Raw genomic sequence first — 27,197 nt, 5'->3', positions numbered from 1 at the left:
GGCGCCCGGCGCGCGGGCCGACCGTTGGCCCCTCGAACTCCCAATTCAAACTGGCGCCGGATTCGCTTCCAGTAAACTCCGACGCCAAGCAGCAAGCTCAATCTCGTAAGTCTTTCTATCTCAGTCAAAAAAAAACCCCCGATATCTCCCGACCCTGCATTTCGCTGAACGGCCCGTGTTTGGTGGATTTGCACATCACCCACCCTCCCCACCACGTGCCCTGCCCTTTTCACCCCACATCCAACACATTTTTTTTTGCTGCATATTGGAAATGGGCTTCGGTTAAATGTGTCGGATTGCATTGGCATCAGGTTGGGACCCATTGACCGTTTTCTTGACGGGCACCATTTCACGTGTCGGTTGAATGGCGGTGGAGGCCGAAGTCGTGTTCGGCACCGCTCGCCAATCGGGTTGCGATCTATCCATCCTGCTCCCGTTGGCGGGTCCCGGATCCCACCTAGACGTGGCGAGACACCAGTCGTCGCCAATTAATGGCAATCAATCCCCATCTCATTATTGGGAAGGACCCCCTGTCTAACGGCCTCCCGGAAAATAACCGGCTCCCCCAGTGAGAGGTCACACGGACACCGTTTAGCACTGGTCCACACACGGCACCTGGAGAGTTCTCCCATGCCATTGAAGACCCTTGGGTGATCAGGCACTCGGGCAGGGTGGCACCCAGGCTCTCGCTCTGGCTCCCAGGCATCTTGGCATTGCCTGGCCTGCAGGGGCACGGCCAAGGACTGGAACCTGAGGGGGGGGCCATACCTATGAAAGGGGGGATGAGGGGGTCCGGTGGGGGGCTGGGGGATGAGGGGTTCTTTGGGGGGGGTGGGGGGTGGGTGCGTGAAGGCAGGTATGAAGCGGCTTCCTAAAGATTGGGTGGGGTCATGAAAGGGGGAATGTGGAGGCCTGTAATGGGGGGCAACTTCAACTTCAAAGACCCCATAGCAGAGTGTCCTCATGTGGGGAGTGGGTGACATTGCCCATGTGTGGAGGGTGCGGGGAGCTCAAACCTCACACAGATTTGGGCACGCTTTCAAAATGGTGGCCTGGTCTCTGACGAGCCGGTCTCACCAGCGGGTTCAACTCCCCACTGCTGAACAAATGTCTGGAAGGAATTTACAGGCTGTTCACGCCGGTAAGATATTCCAGCATAGGATTCAATCCCTGGTCTGGCTGGGTGGGTTTAAGACCTGCCTCTTTGACTTACCTGTGATGGAGGTCATGCACAGTGGGTTGGACCTGCCTTTGGGCAGAGAACTCGAAGAAGAAGAAGAAACTTTAAAATATTACAAAGCAAAAGAATTGCGTCAGTGAAACATTTTAACAATTGGTGTGGTACTTCCATTTTGCTCAAAGTAGTTTGTTTTATGGAAGAAAAAAATGGCGAAAAAATAGATTTCTTTTGAAGTATAACCTTTTCTTTTGTTGACCCTTTCTAAGATGGATGTGTCTTGACTGTTTCAGTTACTAATGGGGAAGAGGTATTACATAACGGCTGTATTGATTGAAGTTGGAGCGATAATACTCAACTGATTTAGTCATAGGCTTCCGTGTTCCAGCAGGAAATATCTTGGGCCATAATTTTCTGTTGTTCCAGCATCGAATGATCAACTGTTAGCTCGACTTTCTCATGCTCTTGTAGGTTTTAACATTTTTTTGTTGCTGTGGCAAGTTGCTGCAAGTGATAAATGATAACATCATGGTGAGAACAAGAGGGCCTCTGGAATCTGAGTGAACAGGGAGAACAGCAGGATATCTCCGTAACCAAAGAGATTGAAGGATTTTGAAATCAACAGTGCAGAGAGAGAAATGTGAAACAAGAGTGAATATATTTTTTTAAATTTAGAGTACCCAATTTTTTTTCCCAATTAAGGGACAATTTAGCATGGCCAAACCAGCTGCACTGCACATCTTGTTTGGTTGTGGAGGTGGACACGGTGAGAATGTGCAAACTCCATACGGACAGTGACCCGGGGCCAGAATCGAACCTGGGTCCTCAGCGCCGTGAGGCAGCAGTGCTAACCACTACACCACCGTGCTGCCCCAGAGTGAATAAATTATTTTTAAAAATAAATTTAGAATACCTGAGTCATTTTTTTTCCAATTAAGGGACAATTTAGCATGGCCAATCCAGCTAACCAGCACATCTTTGTGTTGTGGGGGCAAAACTTTTGCAAACATGGGGACAATGTGCAAACTCTACACGGACTGTGACCCAGATTCGGAATTGAACCTGGGACCTCGCCGCTGTGAGGCCGCAGTGCTGACCACTGCGCACCGTGCTGCCCAAGAGTGAATAAATTCAATGCCAAATCAGGTTCAGAAAGAAAACAAGGCTAGAATTTCCAGGTCCTTCCCACCGGCAAGATCATAGAATCACCACAGTGCAGAAGGAGGCCATTCAGTCCATCGAGTCTGCAACGACTGCGGAAAGAGCTCCCTAACCTAGGCCCAATCCCCCACCATATCCTTGTTGTCCCACCTCGGGTCAATTTAGCATATCCAATCAGCTTAACCTGTACATCTTTGGACTGTGGGAGGAAACCGGAGGAAAAATTGCACGCAGATAGTTGCCCGAGGTCGGTATTGAACCTCAGTCCCTGGCGCTGTGAGGCAGTAGTTCTAACCGCTGTATCACCGTGTCTTCGAGTCCCACCAAAGGTGACACCTTCCCAATGATGGGTTCCCCGGTGGCATGGCTGGTGAGCAACGCAAATGCCCATAGGTTTCAGGGGGACTGGAAGATCTTGCCAGCAGCCAATGGCAAGCCACCTTCGCCGCTGGAAAACCCGCCGGGATTGAACCTGGGACCTCAGTGCTGTGATGCAGCAGTGCTAACCACTGCGCCTTTATGCTACCTGTCAAATTGGCATTCTTAGCCACTGTGCTATCGTGCTGCCCATCTATTTGGCATTCTACTGGCAAATACTTCTATGGAGCCTGTCCATCTGAACTTGCTTTAAAGATCCAAAATTCCTGAAGTATGCTGTAGGCTAAGCAGGGCCGGCTCAAGGCACCGGCAACTCGGGCTGTCGCCCGGGGCGCCATGTGCTAGGGGGCGCCAGACTCGGGTCCCGCGCATGCGCAGTTGGGCCGGCGCCAACCAGCGCATGCGCGGTGGCCGCACTCCCCCAGTGTGGCCGCACTCCCCCAGGGCGGACCCCCCCCGGCCCGTCCCCCCGCTCGGTCCGCTCCCCCCCCTCCCCTCAGGTCCGCTCCCCCCCGCCCTCCCCTCGGGTCCGCTCCCCCCGCCCTCCCCTCGGGTCCGCTCCCCCCGCCCTCCCCTCGGGTCCGCTCCCCCCGCCCTCCCCTTGGGTCCGCTCCCCCCGCCCTCCCCTCGGGTCCGCCCCCCCTCGGCCCCGCCCCGCCCCGCCCCCTCTCGGCCCCCCCCCCTCTCGCCCCCCCCCCAAGGGCGCCGAAATTCAGCTTGCCCGGGGCGCCAGCAACCCTAGGGCCGGCGCTGAGGCTAAGTGTATTGAATTGTAATTTTTCAATGAAATTAAACCTATAATTTTTGTGGTCAAGCCCATACAACACACACAGCAATTTTGGATTAGACCCTGCTCCATATAAATAATGGGGAGCACTATTAGCCTCAACATTTGTTTGACAGAAAGATCTGGGCTGTTTTGCCCTTCAGCAGTGCCCTAGATACGAGGAAATTCAGCCTGGCTGAAGGTGAAGAATTTTGGATCACTGACAATGCACTGAGCATTAAATCTTTAAAGGATCTTAATTTAAACCTCCTGTAGGTGATTACATTGTTGGACGTAATAGCATTATAATGTTCCAGTCCTTGTCTAGGATATCAATGTTAAAGATAGCCTTCATTACTTCCAACTGTGCAAGAGAAGCTCATCATATATATGTTACATAAAATATAGCTTGAAAATCAGATTACCCTCACAAACACAGCTGACTAAAGTATCCAAAGTTAGCCTAGTCGGAAAATTCTCAGAGGAGTCTTTAAAGAAGAAAAGGACATAAGATATTCACTATTTTAAGAGAAACATGCATTCAAAAAGAAAGAGACAGAAGTCACTGTTGAAAAGATAGAAGAAGGATTTTAAAGCTGAAATGGCAGCAATGAAAGTGAGGGATGATTGTCAGAATGATCTTGAATAGGAGATCAGGAGGAAATAGTTGCAGATAGAGTTTGGGTGCCATTTAGGATGTCAACCTATGGTTGAAAAAAAACCTTCTCTGTTGCAACCCAGAAATGCTGCAGTTCAGTCCAGCAATGATCTGTGTTGTAAGCAACTGGGGACCTCCATTCATTAGGGTGGTGGAATGTCTTAAATTAGATATAAGAGCATATGCTGCTTCCAATAGATCATGGCAAGTGATAATCAACAAACCTTTTTAAAAAATAAATTTAGAATACCCAATTCTTTTTTTCCAATTAAGGGGCAATTTAGCGTGGCCAATCCACTTACCCTGCACATCTTTGGGTTGTGGGGTGGGAAACATGCAGACAGGGGGAGAATGTGCAAATTCCACACACACAGTGACCCAGGGCCGGAATTGAACCCCCGTCCTCGGTGCTGTGAGGCAGCAGTGCTAACCACTGCGGCATCGTGCCGCCCTTTATAATTGACAAAACTACATGCAATGGGAGTATTTGAAATAGTTACATTTCTGGTTAAGGGGTAAACCTTTTAACATTGAGGTGAGGAGAAATTTCTTCACCTCAAGAATGGCGAATCTAGCATAGAAAGCATTTTGGCCAAAACGTTGTGTGATTTCAAGAAGAAGGTACTTATAGCTGTTGAGGTTATGGGGGAAAGGCGGGATCAAGGTATTGAACTTGATGATCAGCCATGATCATAACGAATGGTGGAGCAAGCTCGAAGGGCTGAGTGGCCTCCTCCTGCTTCTATTTTCTATGTTTCTATGAATGCGTTGATAGAATTTGAAATAGACAAATAAATCTCGGCAAGGTTCCAATTCACAAAGCACCAGTCCTCCTCGAGAGAAAGGTTCGAAATTGAGCACAATCATCTTGTGACAGACAAGCTTAAATGAAAAGTGAGGAAGTTGATGCAGCAGGCAATGTTTTTATATCTGTACAATGTAATCACAATATTATTTGTATTATATTATTTGTAAATAAAAACAGAAAATTCATACAAATAACTACATTATCATTGATGACAACTTATTTGTGAATAGCTAACATATTATTCCATTTTCAAAGCATGCCCAATGTACCGTAAACTCTTCACACAAAAGAAAAATGCATTGGTTCCACTAAATTTATTTTAAATACTTTTTCTTTAGATGGTGTAACTCAAATAATAGAAAGTTGAATAATGGAGTCACATGTCCAGAGTGTTTTCTTCTGTATAAAATTCTTAATGGTTGGGATTAATGCCGTCATAACTGTAAGTATTTTAGAATATCTACACTATGCAGTGTTTTGTAAATTATTTTTGCATTAAAATACCCTCCAGCTAAGAACCAGGTTCTGCTGCAAATTAAAGGGCTGTCATTTCATTATGGCACCTATTCAGCTTGGCCTTTTGATGTGGAGACTGCTCTGTCAGTTCTACCCATTCATGCCCACTATGTGCTCCAACTAATAGCCAAGGGACTACAGTATTTTTATTTATCTGTGGGACTTCAGACCAGTCTGGTTGCCATTTGATCAACTAACCAAAAGCATTTCTTATGGTTTAGAATATTTTCTCTGATTTTATTTGACCTGAGTGTCAGGTATGTGCCAGTCACACAGGGAACATGTTACGGATACTGGACATGCAGAAGACTGTGCCAGCTTTATTGAACTCCCAACAAAATCTATGTTCTGACAAAGTGAAGTTATGTGTGATGTGAAGAAATTGGGTTTAAAAAAATCCTTTCTTTCGCAGTCCCTACCTTGCCCAACTCCTGCCATTTTCTCTGGGGTTTTCCAATAACTAATGTTAGCCTCTGATTGGGATTTCTTTTATTCATTCTTGTTCAAGGAACAGCTATTGCATGTTCTTGATAAGTACGTACCAGTCAGGCAGGGAGGAAGGGGTCGAGCGAGGGAACCGTGGTTTACCAAAGAAGTGGAATCTCTTGTTAAGAGGAAGAAGGAGGCCTATGTGAAGATGAGGCGTGAAGTTTCAGTTGGGGCGCTTGATAGTTACAAGGAAGCGAGGAAGGATCTAAAGAGAGAGCTGAGACGAGCAAGGAGGGGACATGAGAAGTCTTTGGCAGGTAGGATCAAGGAAAACCCAAAAGCTTTCTATAGGTATGTCAGGAATAAAAGAATGACTAGGGTAAGAGTAGGGCCAGTCAAGGACAGTGGTGGGAAGTTGTGTGTGGAGGCTGAGGAGATAAGCGAGATACTAAATGAATACTTTTCGTCAGTATTCACTCAAGAAAAAGATAATATTGTGGAGGAGAATGCTGAGACCCAGGCTATTAGAATAGATGGCATTGAGGTGCGTAGGGAAGAAGTGTTGGCAATTCTGGACAAGGTGAAAATAGATAAGTCCCCGGGGCCGGATGGGATTTATCCTAGGATTCTCTGGGAAGCCAGGGAAGAGATTGCTGAGCCTTTGGCTTTGATTTTTAGGTCATCATTAGCTACAGGAATAGTGCCAGAGGACTGGAGGATAGCAAATGTGGTCCCTTTGTTCAAGAAGGGGAGTAGAGATAACCCCGGTAACTATAGGCCGGTGAGCCTAACGTCTGTGGTGGGTAAAGTCTTGGAGAGGATTATAAAAGATACGATTTATGATCATCTAGATAGGAATAATATGATTAGGGATAGTCAGCATGTTTTTGTGAAGGGTAGGTCATGCCTCACAAACCTTATCCAGTTCTTTGAGAAGGTGACTGAACAGGTAGACGAGGGTAGAGCAGTTGATGTGGTGTATATGGATTTCAGTAAAGCGTTTGATAAGGTTCCCCACGGTCGGCTATTGCAGAAAATACGGAGGCTGGGGATTGAGGGTGATTTAGAGATGTGGATCAGGACTTCCGGTGGCGGCGATGTCCGAGTGAGCCGCACATTCGGTGGGCTCTCACTCCGGCCGGCTGGAACAGCTGTTTCCCCGCGATAGCGGGACTACGGAGGCGGCAGAAAGGCTGCCTGGAACAGAGGAGGAGAGCGGGCTGCAGAGGATGTAAGTGTGGAGGCCAGCAGGTGAGGAAGAAGGAGAGAGAGAGAGAAGGAGGAAGCTGACCTGCAGGTTAAGATGGCGGACCCACGGACCTTCCTTCCTCCAGGACAAAGGGAAAAAGAAAAAGTTTGGAGTTGCTGAGGAGGGACAGCTTGGACCCACTTCAGATGCCCAAGAGGTCAAATTGAAGGAGCTGGGCGAAGGAAAGCGGCAGCGGAGGCGCTGAGGAGCGGGCTGCGGCATATGGAACAGCGGGATTCCAGAAAGCAGAAGAAGAAGGAGAAAAAGGGACAGAGACAAGGACCGGAAGAAAATTACCTGGGACCTAAGATGGCGGACACACGGAACCCGGACTCAGCAATCCAGCTGGCGCTGGATAACATGCTCCAGGTAATGAAGTCCAGTTTTGAAGCGCTGAAGCGGGACAGCTTGGACCCAATCCAGAAAGCGGTGGATCAGCTGAACCAGAGGATGGACGCCCAGGATGTTAAAGTTAAGGAGCTGGGAGAAGCGGTGGAGGAGCAGGCGGATGCGCAAACGGTTGCAGCGCTAGAAGTGGACGGCCTGAAAGAGCGGCAGAGAAGACTGCTGGACAGAGTAGAGGAGCTGGAGAATAGAGTCCGCAGGAACAATCTGAGGATGGTCGGCCTCCCGGAGGGGGCGGAGGGAGCTGATGCTGCAGCGTTTGTAGCAGACCTGCTGAAGCAGCTGATGGGGGCTGAAGCCTTTCCGCGACCGCTGGAGCTGGAGGGGGCACACAGGGTGCAGGCAAGGCAGGGGCGGCTGGGCGGACCCCCCCGCCCGATGGTGATTAGGTTCCACAGGTTCGTGGACAAGGAGCGGGTGCTGCAGTGGGCAAAGAGCGCCAGGAGCAGCACGTGGAATAACAGTGTGCTCCGCATCTATCAGGACCTAAGCCAGGAGGTGGCTCGGCGGCGAGCAGCCTTTAAGAATGTCAAGGAGGTGCTGTTCAAGAAGCACGTGAAGTTTGGTCTGCTGTTCCCAGCTCGGCTATGGGTCACGCACCAGGGTCAACACCACTACTTTTCCGAGCCCGAAGAAGCGATGGATTTTGTGAGGGACCTGGGGATGGTCCCGAAAGGAGGCCCTAAGGACACGAGTTAGGGCCCGAGGATTTCTGTGGGGAGGAACGCCGAATGTGCCTGGACTGCTGCTCAACGGTTTGCTGGGCCAATGGGGCCAAACGGAACATTTGAGACTCTTTCCTTTGTTCATGGACATTTATGTGCTTTTTCTCTTTTTTCTATGTTTTTTCCCTTTTTTTTTTCCTGTTTGGGCTTTTTGTGCAGCTCGCGGAAGACACTGGAGCCGGCTTGCCCCAGTGGGTGGGGAGGAGGGCGGGGAAACAAGGGGAATGGGACAGGAAGGCGCCGGAGTGTTGAGTCACCGGGCTAGCAGATTGGCTAGTCAAGGAAGTCAGATGGGGGGGAAAGCTATAGCCAGTAGATGGCAGGGGTGGGGGTATCGGGGGATGGGGTTAGGGGAGGGGGGGGTTGTTCTGCTGACGGGAGAGGGACTTGAAATAGGCACTGGAAAGGAGGTCGAGGGTGGAGGCAGCTATAGGGCGGGCCAGGAAGGGCGCGACGCACGGGTCAGGGGCCGGCCCGAGAAAGGCTATGGCTGACCGGCGGGGTGGGATGTGCCCCCCGACCAGGCTGATCACCTGGAACGTCAAGGGACTGAATGGGCCGGTTAAGAGGGCGCGGGTGTTCGCGCACTTGCGGGCCCTGAGGGCGGACGTAATTATGTTGCAGGAGACACATCTGAAAGTGTCAGACCAGACCAGGCTAAGGAAGGGCTGGATTAGCCAGGTCTTCCACTCGGACTTGGACTCGAAGTCCAGAGGGGTGGCAATCATGATCAACAAGCGTGTGCAATTTGAGGCAGAGGGCATATCCGCAGACAGGGGGGGCAGATACCTGATGGTACGGGGCAGGCTGGAGGGGAGAAGAGTGGTGCTGGTGAATATATATGCCCCGAACTGGGATGACGTGGACTTCATTAAAAGAGTGCTGGGGAAGATCCCGGACTTGGATTCTCGCAGGCTAATAATGGGAGGGGACTTTAACATGGTCCTTGACCCGACTTTGGATCGGTCGTGTCCCAGAACGGGTAGGCTCTCAGCAATGGCAAGGGAGCTGAAAGGGTTTATGGAGCAAATGGGGGCAGTGGACCCCTGGAGGGAGGGACAGCCAACAGGAAGGGGCTACTCGTTCTACTCGCACGTCCACAAAGTATATTCCAGGATAGATTTCTTTGTGCTAAGCAGGGACTGTAGGGGGGAGGTAAAGAACACGGAATACTCAGCAATTACCATTTCAGACCATGCCCCGCATTGGGTGGACCTGCAGTTCGGGGGAGCGAGGTATCAACGCCCGCAATGGAGGCTAGATGTGGGACTGCTGTCGGAGGAGGGGATCTGCGAGAGGCTTCGGAAATGTATAAAAAATTACCTGCAGGTGAATGACACTGGGGAGGTCTCAGCGGCGACCGTGTGGGAGGCGCTAAAGGCAGTAGTGCGGGGGGAGCTGATTTCAATTGGGGCCCATAGAGCCAAGGCAGACCGGGCAGAGATGGATAGATTGGTCAGGGAAATGGGCCGGATAGATGAAGAGCACGCGGAGTCCCCGGGGGAGGTTTTACTCAGGGAAAGGCAGAGGCTACAGGCGGAACTGGGGGCACTATCCACGAGCAGGGCCGTGGAACAGCTTAGGAAGGCGAGGGGAGTGGTGTACGAGTATGGGGAAAAGGCTAGCAGACTGTTAGCACAGCAACTTAGGAGGAGGGAGGCGGCCAGGGAAATAGGTAGAGTGAGGGACGAGGGGGGGCACAAAGTGGAGGATCCGGCAGAATTGAATAGGGTATTCCGGGACTTCTATCGTAAGCTGTATACTTCGGAGCCGCCAGAAGAACCGGAGGGGATGAAAAGGTTTCTGGATGGGTTAACATTCCCAACAGTTGGGGGGGGGGCGAGTGGAAGAGCTGGGGGCCCCGATTAGAGTAGAGGAGGTATTGGGGGGCCTAAAGGCCATGCAGTCGGGGAAGTCCCCGGGGCCGGATGGATACCCAGTAGAGTTTTATAGGAAGTTCTCTGAGCTGGTGGGCCCGGTCTTGGCGAGGGTTTTCAATGAGGCAAGGGACAGAGGGACCCTGCCGCCGACGATGTCACAAGCCACCATATCTCTGATATTAAAGCGGGGTAAAGACCCGGAGGTGTGCGGGTCCTACAGGCCAATCTCCCTGATTAATGTAGATGCCAAGCTCCTGGCAAAGGTACTGGCGGGTAGAATGGAGGACTGTGTACCGGAGGTGATTGGGGAGGATCAAACGGGGTTCGTGAAAGGTAGGCAGCTGGCGGCCAATCTGAGGAGATTGCTCAATGTGATAATGATGCCCCCGGCGGGTAGAGAGGTGGAGGTAGTGGTGGCTATGGACGCCGAGAAGGCCTTTGACCGGGTGGAGTGGGAATATCTATGGGAGGTGCTCGGACGGTTTGGGTTCGGGGAGGGATTGGTGGATTGGATCAAATTATTATATCAGGCCCCGAGGGCCAGCGTCAGGACCAACAGAGAAGTGTCGGAGTACTTTAGGTTGTACCGAGGGACCAGGCAGGGCTGCCCGCTCTCCCCGCTGCTGTTTGCGCTGGCCATAGAGCCGCTGGCGATTGCGCTGAGAGCCGCAGAGGGTTGGAAGGGGATGGTGAGGGGCGGGGTTGAACATAGGGTTTCTCTTTATGCAGACGACCTGCTCCTGTACGTGTCGGACCCAGTGGCCGGGATGGGAACTATACTGGGAATGCTGAGGGAGTTCGGCCAGTTCTCAGGATACAAATTAAATACGGTCAAGAGTGAAATGTTTGTGGTACAGGCAAGGGGCCAGGAGAACAGATTGAGAGGGCTACCGTTTAGGTTAGTTGAGGAAAATTTCCGGTATTTGGGAATCCAGGTGGCGCGAGACTGGGGCAGGCTGCACAAGTTAAATTTGGCCAGGGTGGTGGAGCAAATGAAGGGAGAGTTTCGGAGATGGGATGCACTCCCGCTGTCGCTGGCAGGGAGGGTGCAGACTGTAAAGATGACAATCCTCCCTCGATTTTTGTTTATTTTTCAGTGCCTCCCGATCTTTATCCCACAGTCCTTCTTCAAAAGAGTTAACGGGCTGATCATGAGCTTTGTCTGGGCGGGAAAGTCTCCGCGGGTGAAGAAGGCGATGTTGGAGAGGAACCGCAGCGAGGGAGGGCTGGCGTTGCCGAGTCTGGTCAATTATTACTGGGCAGCCAACATCGCTATGATAAGGAAGTGGATGGTGGGTACGGGGTCTATTTGGGAGCGAGTGGAGGCGGCTTCGTGCAGGGGCTCCAGTTTGGAAGCCCTGGTCACGGCTCCTCTACCGCTGCCGCCGGCCAAGTACACCACCAGCCCGGTAGTGGTGGCGACCCTGCGGATATGGGGCCAGTGGAGGAGGCATGTGGGGGAGATGGGGGCGTCTGTCTGGGCGCCAATCTGCGACAACCATCGGTTTGCCCCCGGCAGTATGGATGGGGGGTTCCGAGTATGGCGGCGAGCAGGGGCGGGAAGGGTGGGTGATATGTTCCTGGAAGGGAGCTTCGCGAGTTTGAGGAGCTTGGAGGAGAAATTTGGGTTGGTAGGGGGAAATGATTTTAGATACCTACAGCTGCGGGACTTTGTTCGTAGACAGGTCCCATCTTTCCCGCGCCTCCCGCCAATGGGGATCCTAGACAGAACAGTCTCTGGGAGGGACGAAGGGGAGGGTAGAGTCTCAGGTATTTATAAGGTGCTCATGAGGGAGGAAGGGTCCCAGACAGAGGAACTGAAACTTAAATGGGAGGAGGAGCTAGGCGGGGAAATGGAGGATGGGCTGTGGGCAGAGGCCCTGAGTAGGGTAAACTCGACCGCGACATGTGCAAGGCTCGGGCTGATCCAATTTAAGGTCGTTCACCGGGCCCATATGACGGTGGCTCGGATGAGCAAATTTTTCGGGATAGAGGAAAAATGCGCTAGGTGCGCGGGAGGACCAGCGAACCATGTGCACATGTTTTGGGCATGCCCTGAGCTGAGGGGGTACTGGGAGGGATTTGCGGGGGTCATGGCCCAGGTGCTAAAAACAAGGGTGGTGATGAGTCCAGGGGTGGCAATTTTTGGGGTTTCGGAAGACCCGGGCGTCCAGGGGGAGAAAGCGGCCGATGTGCTGGCCTTTGCTTCCCTGATAGCCCGGCGACGAATATTATTGGCGTGGAGGGACTCAAAGCCCCCGAAGACTGAGTGGTGGCTTGCGGACATGTCAAGTTTCCTGGGGATGGAAAAAATTAAGTTCGCCTTGAGGGGATCTGTGCAGGGGTTCACCCGGAGGTGGCAACCATTTATTGACTTCTTTGCGGGAGAGTGAGCGTCAGCAGGGGGGTGGGGGGAGGGGGGGGGGGGGGGGGGGTAGAGTAGAGTAGGAGGGAAAATATGGCGGGTAGTACGGGTGGGAGGGGAGCGGGCTTGTGCAATACGGTATGATGGAAGTATTGAAAGTACGTGGATGTTTGCACATTTTTGCCTTTTTTGCTTCCTTTCTGATGATGTCTGTAACTGTTTATAAAGCCAAAAACTACCTCAATAAAATTGTTTATTAAAAAAAAAAAGAGATGTGGATCAGAAATTGGCTAGTTGAAAGAAGACAGAGAGTGGTAGTTGATGGGAAATGTTCAGAATGGAGTTCAGTTACGAGTGGCGTACCACAAGGATCTGTTCTGGGGCCGTTGCTGTTTGTCATTTTTATAAATGACCTAGAGGAGGGCGCAGAAGGATGGGTGAGTAAATTTGCAGACGACACTAAAGTCGGTGGAGTTGTAGACAGTGCGGAAGGATGTTGCAGGTTACAGAGGGACATAGATAAGCTGCAGAGCTGGGCTGAGAGGTGGCAAATGGAGTTTAATGTGGAGAAGTGTGAGGTGATTCACTTTGGAAAGAATAACAGGAATGCGGAATATTTGGCTAATGGTAAAATTCTTGGTAGTGTGGATGAGCAGAGGGATCTCGGTGTCCATGTACATAGATCCCTGAAAGTTGCCACCCAGGTTGATAGGGTTGTGAAGAAGGCCTATGGTGTGTTGGCCTTTATTGGTAGAGGGATTGAGTTCCGGAGCCATGAGGTCATGATGCAGCTGTACCAAACTCTGGTACGGCCGCATTTGGAGTATTGCGTACAGTTCTGGTCGCCTCATTATAGGAAGGACGTGGAAGCTTTGGAACGGGTGCAGAGGAGATTTACCAGGATGTTGCCTGGTATGGAGGGAAAATCTTCTGAGGAAAGGCTGATGGACTTGAGGTTGTTTTCGTTAGAGAGAAGAAGGTTAAGAGGTGACTTAATAGAGGCATACAAAATGATCAGAGGGTTAGATAGGGTGGACAGCGAGAGCCTTCTCCCGCGGATGGAGGTGGCTAGCACGAGGGGACATAGCCTTAAATTGAGGGGTAATAGATATAGGACAGAGGTCAGAGGTGGGTTTTTTACGCAAAGAGTGGTGAGGCCGTGGAATGCCCTACCTGCAACAGTAGTGAACTCGCCAACATTGAGGGCATTTAAAAATTTATTGGATAAGCATATGGATGATAAGGGCATAGTGTAGGTTAGATGGCCTTTAGTTTTTTTTTCCATGTCGGTGCAACATCGAGGGCCGAAGGGCCTGTACTGCGCTGTATCGTTCTATGTTCTATTCATGGGATGTGGGTGTCAATGATTGTGCCAGCATTTATTGCCCATCTCTAATTAGCCTTGGCCGTTTCAGAGGGTGGCAAAGTATCAACCTCATTGCTGTAGCTCTGGAGTCATATGTGGGTTAGAGCAGGATGGTGAGATTTCCTTCCCTAAAGGGCATTCGTGAACCAGATGGGTTTTTAACGACAAATGCCAAGGGCCTCATGGTCATCAAAAGACTTTTAATTAATTCAAATTTCACTACTTGCCATGCTAGGATTTCAACCCACATCCCCAGAGCATTACCCCTGGGTCTCTGGATGACTAGTCAAATTACAAAATGACTATGCCATCTCCTTCATTCAACTATTACATACTTGAGAGTAAAGAACTTTATTTCAAACTGTACGTGACTCAATTATAAAAAGGAACCTTTTTGTTTACTATAATCAGTATCTGCACATTACCTAGTTTTATGCAGCACGGTATGCATGCTACTTGGTAGCATTGTGGATAGCACAATTGCTTCACAGCTCCAGGGTCCCTGGTTCGATTCCAGCTTGGGTCACTGTCTGTGCGGAGTCTGCACATCTTCCCCGTGTGTGCGTGGGTTTGCTCCGGGTGCTCCGGTTTCCTCCCACAGTCCAAAGGTGTGCAGATTAGGTGGATTGGCCATGCTAAATTGCCCTTAGTGTCCAAAATTGCCCTTAGTGTTGGATGGGGTTACTGGGTTATGGGGATAGGGTGGAGGTGTTGACCGTGGATAGAGTGCTCTTTCCAAGAGCCGGTGCAGACTCGATGGGCCGAATGGCCTCCTTCTGCACTGTAAATTCTATGATTCTGTGTCTCATGTAAGTTGTTGAATACTGTACAACTGACGCACAACTTGTGAAAGATTCTACATTGATCATTTGTATACGCCTTTTTAAATTGACGCTATTTTTTAAATTATAAGGACATTGTGCTTGTTGCTTTTTAAAGGCAACAAATGAGCAGATTTGATATGAGATTAAATCTACTGCACTCGCAAATCGTGGAGACACGGTTGTAATCACATTCCATGTTTAATTGGATTAGCAATCTCACTCCGAAAGGCCACTGGGAGAACTTGTGTAAGAAACACAATGTCACACTGATAGAGCTCAGTTTTGAGGTTTGGTCTATGGGTCAGTGATTGTGCCGATAAACAGAGCTTCCTAAATTTGCTCTATGCTGGGCCTAGTGCTACTTGGTGTCAGCATTGGGCAAAGCATTGCATTCTCCAACAACTGAGCGTGCACCAGAAATCTGCCCTCTCCAATCTGCGTCCAATGTGCTGGACAGAAGAGCAATATTGAGATTTATTTTCTAGGTTGCTGGCTTTGTGCTTCTTGGATTCGGAGTTTGGGTGAAGGTTCATGGTGATTCTATCCTGCAAATCCTGGGAACACGAGCTGGACATTTTTTGAACGTTGGATATTTCTGTATTGCCGCAGGATGCTTCCTTGCACTGCTAGGGTTCATTGGCTGTTGTGGCGTCATCAAGGAGAGCAAGCTACTTTTAATGCTGGTAGGTTTATGATATTGCTGTTCGCACAGATTTCCAAAGGGTATTTCAAACCTGAACAGTTTGACTGGGCTGTATTTAACGACAGCGATGGCAGTTTTGCCTGTCAGCAGTAGAGCTTCCTTTTGGGAAAGTCTGCACAGTTAAGTGCCTTCAGACAATTCAGTGGCCAGCCGCTGGCTTTCCCTGGGATCAATTACCCCAGGGGCAGCAATGCCACACTTCCCTGCCTCTAAACTAGCTTGGCGGAAAGCATTAAATTCTGTCCTGTGACTTACAGTTTGAAGGCATGTGATCCCATACAAAACAGGCTTCTAGAGACTACATAATATATGTAACTTTTTTTTAAGTGAAGTTGTGGCACATTGCATGACACATCTCTGCACCTCTGAGATGTGGGTGTAAGTCTATTAAAAACATCTTGCAAAACTGTAATTATGTGTAAACAAGTACGCTACCCGAGAAAGGATTATGAAATGAAAAAATGGAAATCGCTTATTGTCACGAGTAGGCTTCAATGAAGTTACTGTGAAAAGCCCCTAGTCGCCACATTCCGGCGCCTGTCCGGGGAGGCTGGTACGGGAATCGAACCGTGCTGCTGGCCTGCCTCGGTCTGCTTTAAAAGCCAGTGATTTAGCCCAGTGTGCTAAACCAGCCCCTCATTTCAATTGTTTAATATTTTATGTCAAAATCATCCACTGCATATTTAACCCATTAACTGCCTTGTCCTGTTACTATATGCTACCTGGTTTATTGCAGAGTGTCAGTGCGATGCTCCAGAATGCCCCATAAATTTCTAAATTGCTCAGAGACTTCCATTCTAATAAAGAACAAAGCAAAGAACAGCACAAGAACAGGCCCTTCGGCCCTCCAAGCCTGCGCCGACCATGCTGCCCATCTAACCTAAAACTTTCAACACTTCCGTGGTTCGAATCATTCTATTCCCATCCTATTCATTTATTAGTCAAGACACCCCTTAAACTTTACTATTGTACGTGCTTCTACCACCTCCTCTGGCAGCGAGTTCCAGGCACTCACTACCCTCTGTGTAAAAAAAAAAAGCTTCCCTCGCACATCTCCTCTAAACTTTGCCACTCGCACCTTAAACCTAATTGACACTTCCATCCTGGGAAAAAGCTTCTGACTATCCACTCTGTCCATGCCCCTCATAGACTTCTATCAGGTTTCCCCACAACCTCCGTCGTTCCAGGGAGAACGAGAAGTACTTCACCACCTGCCCCTCTCACAAGTGCCTGTAAATGAGGTGACAATATGCCCCTTTGTTGCAGCTGCACATTGGCAGATGGTCCAATGCATCCCGTAATCCTCACAAAGCATCCTTTACGTAAAGCCAGGCCGCTGAAGCTTGCACAACTACCCTCTTGAACAGGCTTAAGAAGCATGCACTCGGCCTCCGCTAAGCCACTTTCTAGGTTCGCCTTTCCACTTCAACCTGCTCAGTTGTGCTCATTTTTACAGGTGACACAGGGAGGGTAAGAGAAGTCAGCTGCCTTTTCATTCCCTGCTTCACATACAGCTCCAACAAGGTTGATCTCTGGGTGATATACTACTCGAGTAATGTGCTCGTCGCTGTCTGCCTTTGAATAATGAACACACCCTAATGTGACCACAGGCATGCCAGATTTCCTGTCCTTCCTTTCTCAACCAATATATTTATTTTTAAAATGTCCGAAACATATACACTTTAAAGATGGACCTTTGGGGCGGCACTGAGGCACAGTGGTTAGTGCTGCTGCCTCACGGCGCCGAGGACCCGGGTTCAATCCCAGCCCTGGGTCACTGTCCGTGTGGAGTTTGCACATTCTCTCCGTGTCTGCGTGAGTCTCACCCCCACAACCCAAACATGTGCAGGGTAGGTGGATTGGCCACGCTAAATGGCCCCTTAATTGGAAAGAAAAATTGGGTACTTCAAATTTTTTTTAAAAATGGACCTTTCACATACCAGTGACGACTTAATATGTTGGGTCTCCTTGCCCCCAGGCAACACTGATGGCATCCTGCTGAGGAGGAGTTATTTGTGTTGCAGGGAAACTCCAGTCATTGCAGTGGGGACTGTGAACTCAAAGATCCTGTGGGAATTAACATGAGACCTTATGATCCTGGAAAAACATGCTGTGTACATTACATTTCCCCCCGAGACTACTCTTCCAATATAATAACCAACAGCATTTCAAATGTGTTTTAAGGGATGCTCAATTTGAATATCTTACCATTGCTAAGTGATTGTTATGTAGATGATCTTACCCAGATTGAAAGAATTCCACAGCACTCACTGCCTTAGTATTTTTGAAAGATTCCTCTTTTTCTCCCTGTTCAACAGTATGAAATGCACTATAAAATCTAGTTTTGCTGTATAAAGTGTTAGAACAATAACTTGTCAAACACTCTTTTAATTGTTTAAAGTTGAAGAGTAGTGAAATTACATAATAAAATTAATACTTGTCTTTTTAACTTGCAGTTCTTCTTAGCCATGGCAACGCTTTTCATTGGAGAAATAACTTGTGCAATTGTCATTTTGGTCTTTCAATCAATTGTAAATATCACTCCTTTGGTCTTATTCCTGGTAATGAGGATGCTTTTTGTATTAAAACTGTAGATATTCCTCTGTCTTAGAAATGGTTGCCAAATATCTCTTGTATACTCCTGCACTTTGAGCATTATTGTTCCACCTCTCCTTGCATTTACAATCCTTGGTCTCGAACACCCACATAAATGTTCTCACCGGGGTATCTGTACTGTGAGCCTCCCTCATTCTCTGCATCGAACAACTTCTTTGTTTCAGTGATTTCAACCTGCATCTTATTTCGCCACGTTCTTCCTCCTGAGCTCACTGCTGTCCCATTCTTCCTTAATCACTCCCTCTGTATAAACTCCCCAACCCATGTTCATGACCATTCCCTTGACTTTACTGTGTCAAGCATACAGAAGTCAGGAAATATGGCAGTGGACAGATCTGATAGTTCACAAGAAATGTGCTTGCAAGTGCATTGCCAAATATTTTTGCCTTTTGCCTTCCACCCAACTCGCAATATTTACCTTCCACTCGTTATCCTCGGCCTTCACTTTCTCTCCAAAGCCCTGGAACACATTTTTGCTTTGCAGATGTGATCTTAAATTTGTTCTATTCAACCAGGTTTTCATTTCATCCCAAGCCATTGCAATGGGAAAAGTCACAAAAGCTTTGTTTCAACTGCCCCGGTCTCAATGCCACGAACCATTCCATCCTCTTCCAACATTCTTCCTCTGCAATATGTTTTTCTGCTTCTGCATAACACAGATATTGTATTGTCTTCAATTATCTTTGTTTCTCTTCTGCCCCACATGGAACCTTGGGTACAACTGATGGCTATGTTCCCGATCTCCTCAACTACACCGTGGCAGTATTATTCAGGAGCTCTTGGTCAGCTCCCATTTGTATCCACTGACACACAACTTTACCTTCCTGCCAACTCTACTCACCGAAAAGCTGTTTATAGGCTCTCCAGCATCCTCCTGTCATCACTGCTTTGAGGACCTAATACTTCTTCCACCTTAATGTTGCTGAAACCAGAGCTATCATTTGTGGCTCAGAGTAACATCTCAGTTTCCCCACCTGCTATTTTCTTTGCGGAATCAGGAGATGCAGAACCTTGATTTACTTTTCAACAAAAACTCAATGCGCCTACTGTGCTTTCTTCTGCAGCCATTACATGATCTGTTTCCATTTGGTAGGAATAACAGCAAACAGGATTATTATTTAAACGATAAAATATTAAAGCATGCTGCTGTGCAGAGAGACCTGGGTGTGCTAGTGCATGAGTCACAGAAAGTTGGTTTACATGTGCAACAGGTGATTAAGAAGGCAAATGGAATTTTGTCCTTTGTTGCTAGAGGGATGGAGTTTAAGACTAGGGAGGTTATGTTGCAATTGTATAAGGTGTTAGTGAGGCCACACCTGGAGTATTGTGTTCAGTTTTGGTCTCCTTACTTGAGAAAGGACATACTGGCACTGGAGGGTGTGCAGAGGAGATTCACTAGGTTAATCCCAGAGCTGAAAGGGTTGGATTACGAGGAGAGGTTGAGTAGACTGGGACTGTTGGAATTTAGAAGGATGAGGGGGGATCTTATAGAAACATTTAAAATTATGAAGGGAATAGATAGGATAGATGCGGGCAGGTTGTATCCACTGGCAGGTGAAAGCAGAACTAGGGGACATAGCCTCAAAATAAGGGGAAGTAGATTTAGGACTGAGTTTAGGAGGAACTGCTTCACCCAAAGGGTTGTGAATCTATGGAATTCCTTGCCCAGTGAAGCAGTTGAGGCTCCTTCATTAAATGTTTTTAAGGTAAAGATAGATAGTTTTTTGAAGAATAAAGGGATTAAGGGTTATGGTGTCTGGTCCACAAAAGATCAGCCACAATCTCATTGAATGGCGGAGCAGGCTCGAGGGGCCAGATGGCCTACTCCTGCTCCTAGTTCTTATGTTCATCTCTCTCTCTGTCAGTCTCTACCGAAACCTTCAACTCTTTCATCCTGTTATCTTGTCACCACTGTCCACAAGTTATGACTAAACTATCCCTCTCCACTTTTCCCTTTTACTCACCTATTCATTGTCTGTTGTTTTGCTGTGTCTTCATGTACCTGAGAGGAGTGCTATAGAAATGTAAGTTACAGTTCATGAACAAGTTCATGTAGTTGTAAAACACAAACTATGGTTATTTTTACTTATGCTTTTCACACTGTGTACCCTGAATATCACAACAATTACTCTGTATTACTTAAACTGTGTTAAAAGTCTGGAGTATATTTCTCCCGTGTTGGCAACTACATGAAATTCAGTGGGAAAGGGGTTACACGTTCAGTAGTACAGTCATTACTTCATTAGTCAAGTCATCCAGGCACCTGGATTAATGATATGGTCCAATCCGACCATCACAACTTGAGAATTTGAATTTAGTTTTTAAAAATTATGGAAATATAAAACAACAACAAAATGGGAATTAATTAAGAATGGCATTAAAAACCCAACAGATTTACTAATGTCCATTTGGGGTTGGAAATCTGCCACCCCTTCATGTCTGGCGTATATCTGACCCGACTCCCGCGTTAATGAGGTTGACTATTAACTGCCCTCTGAAGTGGCCTAGCATCCACTCAATTCTGTCAGGGCAACTACGGATGGGCAATAAATGCCAGTCTTGTCAGCTATGCCCAAAGGCCGAAAGTGAGTCACAAGATGGGTGGTTGGGGTGAGAGGGATGGCGGAGGATGGGGGAGGGGGTGGCAGGGGTGTGGGCAACACACAGAAAGATGCACAGTCACTGAATGGTCGTACTTCTTATCTTCTTAGGTTGCAACTGTATTTCACGAAGAGGCGCTCAATTTGTTAAAGAATAACTACACTGGATTTGGTGACAGGAATTTTGCAAGTTATGGTTGGGATTCTGTTATGTCAACTGTAAGTTCCATGCATTTGCATTATTCTGTACTGATGTCATTTTAGAAAATCAAATAACTACCTCAGTTTGCCAATCCAGAGGCCAGGAGTTCACTAAACACTACATAACTGAAGGGAAGGCTAGTTGAAAAAAATAAGGATGGCTAGGATAGATCATTGTGGCTCCCCAATGGATCAGCAATTTTATCCCATGAGCAGCTGAGATTTGCAGACTGTGAAGACTTTGAGTTCGATCACTAGTTTGTTTTGTTAGCTGATCCACTTTGAGCTGTGAGCATGCCTGTGTGGAATTTCGATGGCCAGCAAACTTCTTAATGCATTTGGCATCCTCTGAACTTTTTCTAAATAATACATTTGACTGGCAGCTATGTTTGAGTTGGAGGCTTGAGTTAGATTTATGCTTCTCGGGGTTACAATTTGTTTCAGTCTGTTTGACGGACAGCCCTGGAACTCAAACTTGCCCCTCGTGGGTTGATATTTGATGGCCTGCTCATCAGGATAGTGAGGCAGATCAGAGGCTCCTGGGTAGCAAGAAGCCAAGTCAAATTAGAAACTATATTTTCACCGGTTGGTTTTTATGTTGGGAGTAGGTGCAGGAAAAGCATCTTTGTTGTTTTGGCATTTCAAGAAGGGTATTAAATTCTATAATTGCAAATATCATGCTTGCACTGAACGGCGTCCTTTTCAAACCTGCTGAATGGTCAATGTTTGAGCCATGATTTGAAAATGTTTATTCTTCATTTACCAAAGTCCAGAAGATTATGTGATGGTACATGGCACTGGCATAAAAGTTCCCTGACTGCGAGGATTCACTACACTTAACGCAAATTTGGGGCATTTTATGAATAGGAAACATGAGCCCATACTTGCATGTGTGACCCCGGACACACAAATCTAGCTCGAAAACCTAAAAGCACACTCTGTTTCAAATCCAGGCCAGAAGAAATGAGGGTGTTCTCTTTCAATCTACTTCTAGTAACTTAAATTGATTTGAACAGTTTTAAGACACAAAATGATTTGTCGTTAAACTGGAAGCTTCTCTCAAAGGTTTTTTTTAAACTCCCCTGTAATTGTCACAGTCTATAGAAATTCTGTTTCTCCCTCCACTGATGTTGCCTGACCTGCTGAGTGTTACTGGCGTCAATAGTATTTTGCTTTTGTATAAAAAAACAACTAGCTTGGAAAACAACGTCCTGAGAGGTCAATGGGATGGTCGTTGTATGACGGAAGGATTTCATTGTTATAGGTGATAGTATTTTTCAGAGGTTTTGATAGAGGCATGTTGTAGAGACAATTTTATTTTGCATCAGCCCAGATTTATACTTTTGGAAACTTCTTGATGACCAGCCATGCGAAGCACAAATATTCTATCCTCATTAATTATTAAAATTAAACTGATTCAACACATAATGTAAACATTGAGGTAATTATTTCGAAATCATATGTAACAGTGAACTCTAGTACAAAGGGAAAATACTGCTGATGATGGAAATCTGGAAAATAAACAGAAAACGCTGGACATACTCAACAAGTATTAACAAAGCAGTCCGCCTGCTTAGCATCCCAGCCACAAACATTCCCTCCCTCCACCACCGACATCCACAAGATGCACTGCAGTAACTCATCAAAGCTCCTTCGACAGCACCTTTCAAACCCTCGTCCACTACCATCTTGAAGGACAAGGGCAGCAGATACCTGGGAACCCCTGGAGGTTCCTCTCCAAGTCACTTACCACCTTGACTTGGAAACATATCGCCATTCCTTCACTGTCGCTGGGGCAACATCCTGGAACCCCCTTCCCCAACAGCGCTGTGGTGTGCAGTCATATGGACTGCAGCCGTTCAAGAAAGCAGCTTATCGCCACCTTCTCAAGGGCAATTAGGGATGGGCAATAAATGCTGGCCTAGCCAGGGACGCCCACATCCCGTGAATGAATCAAAAAAAGGTAGTTCCAATTATAGGTCACCGACCTGAAACACAGGTGGCACCAGACCTGCTGAATATTGTCTGTTGGTTTTAACACTATGCTTTTTATATTTAAATAAGGATTAGGAGAAAAATGGCCTTGAACAAGCCCCCAGTCCAATTAATGATAATCTTTACTGTTGCAATGAAGTTACTGTGAAAAGCCCCAAGTCGCCACATTCCGGCGTCTGCTCTGCTACACAGAGGGAGAATTCAGAATGTCCAAATTACCTAATAGCACGACTTTCAGGACTTGTGGGATGAAACCGGAACATCCGGAGGAAACCCACGCAGACACGGGGAGAACGTGCAGACTCCGCACAGACAGTGACACAAGCCGAGAATCGAACCTGGGACCCTGGAGCTGTGAAGCCATAGTGCTAACCACTTAGGAACATAGGGACACGGTAGAAATAAATGGAGCACAAAGTCACAACATCAGTCACAACAAAAAGTCCACGAGTCAATATGCACAATGGTTTGTGACAAATGTGCATTCGTCCTCTTGTTTTTGACTGGATTAGATGGTATATTTATAACGTGGTTGAGGAGTTTTCTGAAAGAGCTTTTTTTTTGCCATTTCAGTTTCATTGCTGTGGGTTAAATAATTACACAGATTTCATAGATTCATTCTATGAGAAACGAAAAGGACGGCTTTATCCTAAGAGCTGTTGCCTGGACCCTACTTCTACTGACTGTGATGGTATTGACATTTCGGCGACAGTTATCTATACAAAGGTAGGGGATTTTCTATGAATTGCTGATGGATTTAAATGTCCAGAAAGAGGGGGTGGGATTCCTCGACTCTGCCGAAATCATGCTCGGCGCTGGGGCGGAGTATTATCCAAAATAGGCTCCCACTCCAGGACGTGATTCTCCGTACACTGGAGAATCATCGGCAGTCGCTCGCATGCGATCGAGGCGGCACCGGTCAGGGGCCGTTGAAAGTGGCCCACGCGGCGATTCTCCGTGATCGACGGGCCGATTGCCCGCCGAGTCTCGCCGGCATCGTTCGCGTATGGTCCCACCCGGCGGGACCTCGGCGTTTTGGCTGCGGGGGCCGTCCTGGTGGGTGTGCGGGGGGGATCTGACTCCGGGGGGGGAGCCTCCACAGTGGCCAGGCCCGCGATTGGGGGCTACCAATCGATGGACGTGCTCATTCCGGGGAGGGCCTATGTTCTTCCGCGTCGGGCCCCTGTAGGGCTCCGCCATGTTGCACGGGGCTCGGCACGAATACGGCCGCTGCGCGTATGCGCGGATCCACAGCCGGCTGCCGTGCGCATGCACGGATCCGCGGCCGAAAATGCGGGGCCCTGTATCCACAGCAGGAGCTACCGGGAGCACGCTGGGGCCCTGCCAGCCCCCTGAATTCCGGAGATTCGCTCCGGACTTTTCAAAGAAAGTCTAGAGTGATTTGTGCCCGTTTTCTGGCGGGTGTGGGGAGATAGCCCCATTTTCGGAGAATCCCACCCAGGGGGTTTCACATTCAAAAAAAGCAAGGATACCAATTTTATTATTTTCTTTTAAGGGCTGCTTTAATGCTGTATCCTCAATGATCAAAAGGAACAGCATTGTTGTTGGTGGCGTCGCTGTTGGGATTGCTGTAATAGAGGTACGATCTAATAATAGGTTGGATTTTTCTCTGATTGTGAGTAAAATGGCTGGGCGGGACTGCCTGTGTACTCCCATCAGCACCTGATTGGATTCCCCTGAAGGGGAGGGGGGCTGAGAGTTGCAATACAACATTCAAAAGTAGTGCCAGAAAAGATCAGGGTACTCCGCAGTGCCTTAGGCCCTATGATTCCCACTGAACAAAAGGCAAAGGTTCTTGAGTAGCCAGCAATGTGTGAAGTTTGGAGGTACATGTCACAAGCAACCAGTGCCAATTCTACCATCCCACAAACAACAATTTAGTGCCAGGCTGAAAATGAGGCAAAGGGCAATATCTAAGCAGAGGCTGCATGATGCACTTTCATAGTATCCAGAATCATTGGGGGAGGGGGGGGGGGGGGGGGGGCAGTGCCAGAGAGTGGGAGGTGTTCCCTGGGTAGAGGGTGGTGTGTTGCGTGGGGGGGGGGGAGTTTTGTGGGGAGAAGGTATTACATGGGAGGGGGTGAAGATGTTTCATGGGGGTGGGGGGTTCTGTTGGTGTAGGATGGTGGGGTGAAGAAGTGTTGCATGGGGTAGATGTTCTGTGGGGATGTGGGTGGAGAGTTCTGTGAGGGGGGGAATTTGGGAAGTTGGGGCATTCACGGGGGGGTGCGTGGTGTTCGGCTAGGGGGAGTTCTATTTTGGATTTTTTTTGTATCGGGGTATCCTTTAAAAACAGCTCCCCGATCTATTAAAATATAAGTTGCTGGCGGAGTGGACTCAGTCAGAGCCCACCCCGCCATTTTGATGTCGTGGAACTGCCCCTTGAATTCATTTTTCCATGTTACTTGCAGTACAACAGAGGAAGCTGCTGGTTTTTCCCGCCTGCAGCCACACACTGCAGAAAAAATAGACAAAATGTGACCCATAGTGTCTGTGCATAATAGACACAAGAAGCCACGACCATTTTCCCTCATGGGCGCAGGCACTGCCTTTCCAACCATCCCACTGCCCGTGATAACACTTCCTGAAATGTGTGTTTGAGGTAGGAGTGATATAATGGAATGCTCCGGTAATCATGAAACTGTGAAATACCTTATGACATTTTACAACAAGATCTATGGTGCCCCATCCAGAGCTTTAGAATCCCTACAGTGCAAAAGGAGGCCCTTCAGCCCATCGGGTCTGCACCGCTTACTGGATTTAAGGGAAATCTGAAAGGAAAAATGGACACAGAGCATGAGCAGGATAAAGCCACCTAAATATGAAAGATTTTTTCTTTAGCAGTTCAGGTGAGTTTGAAATGGAAAACAGCTGGGAATCTGGGGGGGGGGGGGGGGGGGGGGGGGGGGTGGAAATCAGACACTGCTGGTGAGCCAGGCTGTTTCCAACACAATAACCCACAGTTCTCATTTCACATGCTAATATATTCTGGAAGTAAACTGCTGGTCCATCATTTTTATTTTCGTTCTAAAATAGATTTGTTTCTTGTGACAGTGATTGCCATTTAAACTGAGATTCTTAACATTGCCTCCTCTTTATTTTCTTTATCAAGGTGATAGCTATGGCCATTTCACTGATCTTATTCATCAACCTATTCCGGATTGCATAATTTGGACTCGGAGATCTGAGATTTCTGTTCGGCTCTGTTTGATCTGTTAAATATGGATGTAAATAAAGGATAGGAAATAAAATGGGTGAACAGGAACAGTTACGAGAAAATCTCCTCAAAGGATTCCAATACTACCAGAAACCCCTCAAGCATCAGGCTAATCCACACCAGCATCCGACTCGTTGCTTAATGCAACCTGTTTTCATTGTAACCCAATCTCTACTGCCCATTCTTTTACTTTTTTTATATATAAATACTTGTCTTTGTGACATTTGTACATGATTCATGATGTCATTGAGGAAGTAATTTGTGGTGTCAATTCTGCACGATTAGAAGAAATTGCTCTTCTGCAGTTGCCTTGTTGGAAACGACACAGCTTGATAGAGTAGATTTATTTCATTTAAACGTAGCTATGCCCTGCCACATGTTCCTCATCGGTCATGACCATTGGCTAGGACTCATCATCACCTATATCAGTGACTATTCAGGCAGTAGCCCACTTTTCATTCAGAAGGCTGTCCTCTAAATCATGGGCAGTGTGAGCTAAACAAAAATAATTCTTAGGTGTCACCTCTGATGGCAGCCAATCTAAGTGCAAAAAGTCCTAATTACTTAGTTGGAACAACTGTAATATTTCTAATGAGCGTAAGGATGCACAAAGTGCTACAGATGGATGGTGCACTTAGTTTTGAGTGTTTTTTTTTCCAACCACATATCTCTCAGTCTGCCTGTGTGAGTTCATCTGTTCTAATTCAGAATGTATTTAAGGTTTATGCAGAAGTTGTATTGGATTGTTGCTGCCAAACCTTGAATATGAATATTTCAGACAGAGAGAGAACATTGTTAAGGCCGGGGCATTAACTTAATACTGTTTGATTATGGATGGTCAGGGGTTATAATGCTGTAATATGATCAAGAGATTCCAATGATGTCGCAAACCACATCGACTTTTGCCTAATGTTTTTACCATCATATGTCTGTGATGAAATTACCATCTATTATCTTTATTTTAAAAATAAATATACTACCGTTTTAGCAAAACACCAATTTTGATTTCATTCAGAAAGCATTTTATAATAAAATGTAATTGTTTGATTTCAGCCTTAAATCACAATGCATTTTATTTTTCTTCAATAATTTAGATTGCTATTAACTCGGAGGTTCGTACAAAGATGTGAGTTCACG

At 47.6% G+C, this 27,197-nt stretch overlaps 1 protein-coding gene across 7 annotated transcripts; it reads left to right on the top strand.

Moving 5' to 3' along the window:
- LOC119957121 (tetraspanin-16-like) lies at window positions 1-27,055 on the top strand. Of its 7 annotated transcripts, none has more exons than XR_005458752.1 (9): window positions 1-105; window positions 5,287-5,390; window positions 15,193-15,390; window positions 17,867-17,941; window positions 20,738-20,845; window positions 23,396-23,548; window positions 24,339-24,422; window positions 25,517-25,692; window positions 25,956-27,055. XR_005458752.1 is itself a non-coding variant. In XM_038784838.1 (9 exons), exons 2-8 carry the CDS (start codon window positions 5,319-5,321, stop codon window positions 25,660-25,662), a joined length of 816 nt encoding a protein of 271 aa, XP_038640766.1. In that variant the 5' UTR covers window positions 1-105; window positions 5,287-5,318; the 3' UTR covers window positions 25,663-25,692; window positions 25,956-27,055. The 7 variants fall into 7 exon arrangements, 6 of the variants coding, with proteins under 6 accessions (XP_038640766.1, XP_038640770.1, XP_038640769.1 ...); XM_038784838.1 differs by having other exon boundaries at window positions 25,537-25,692; XM_038784842.1 differs by lacking the exon at window positions 17,867-17,941 and having other exon boundaries at window positions 25,537-25,692.
- The last annotated feature ends 142 nt before the right edge of the window (window positions 27,056-27,197 follow it).

This window comes from Scyliorhinus canicula, chromosome 25, assembly GCF_902713615.1.
Source record: "Scyliorhinus canicula chromosome 25, sScyCan1.1, whole genome shotgun sequence".
NCBI lineage: Eukaryota > Metazoa > Chordata > Chondrichthyes > Carcharhiniformes > Scyliorhinidae > Scyliorhinus > Scyliorhinus canicula.
The sequence above is the reverse complement of the archived record's forward strand: the minus strand, read 5'-3'. Positions and strand labels throughout refer to the sequence as shown.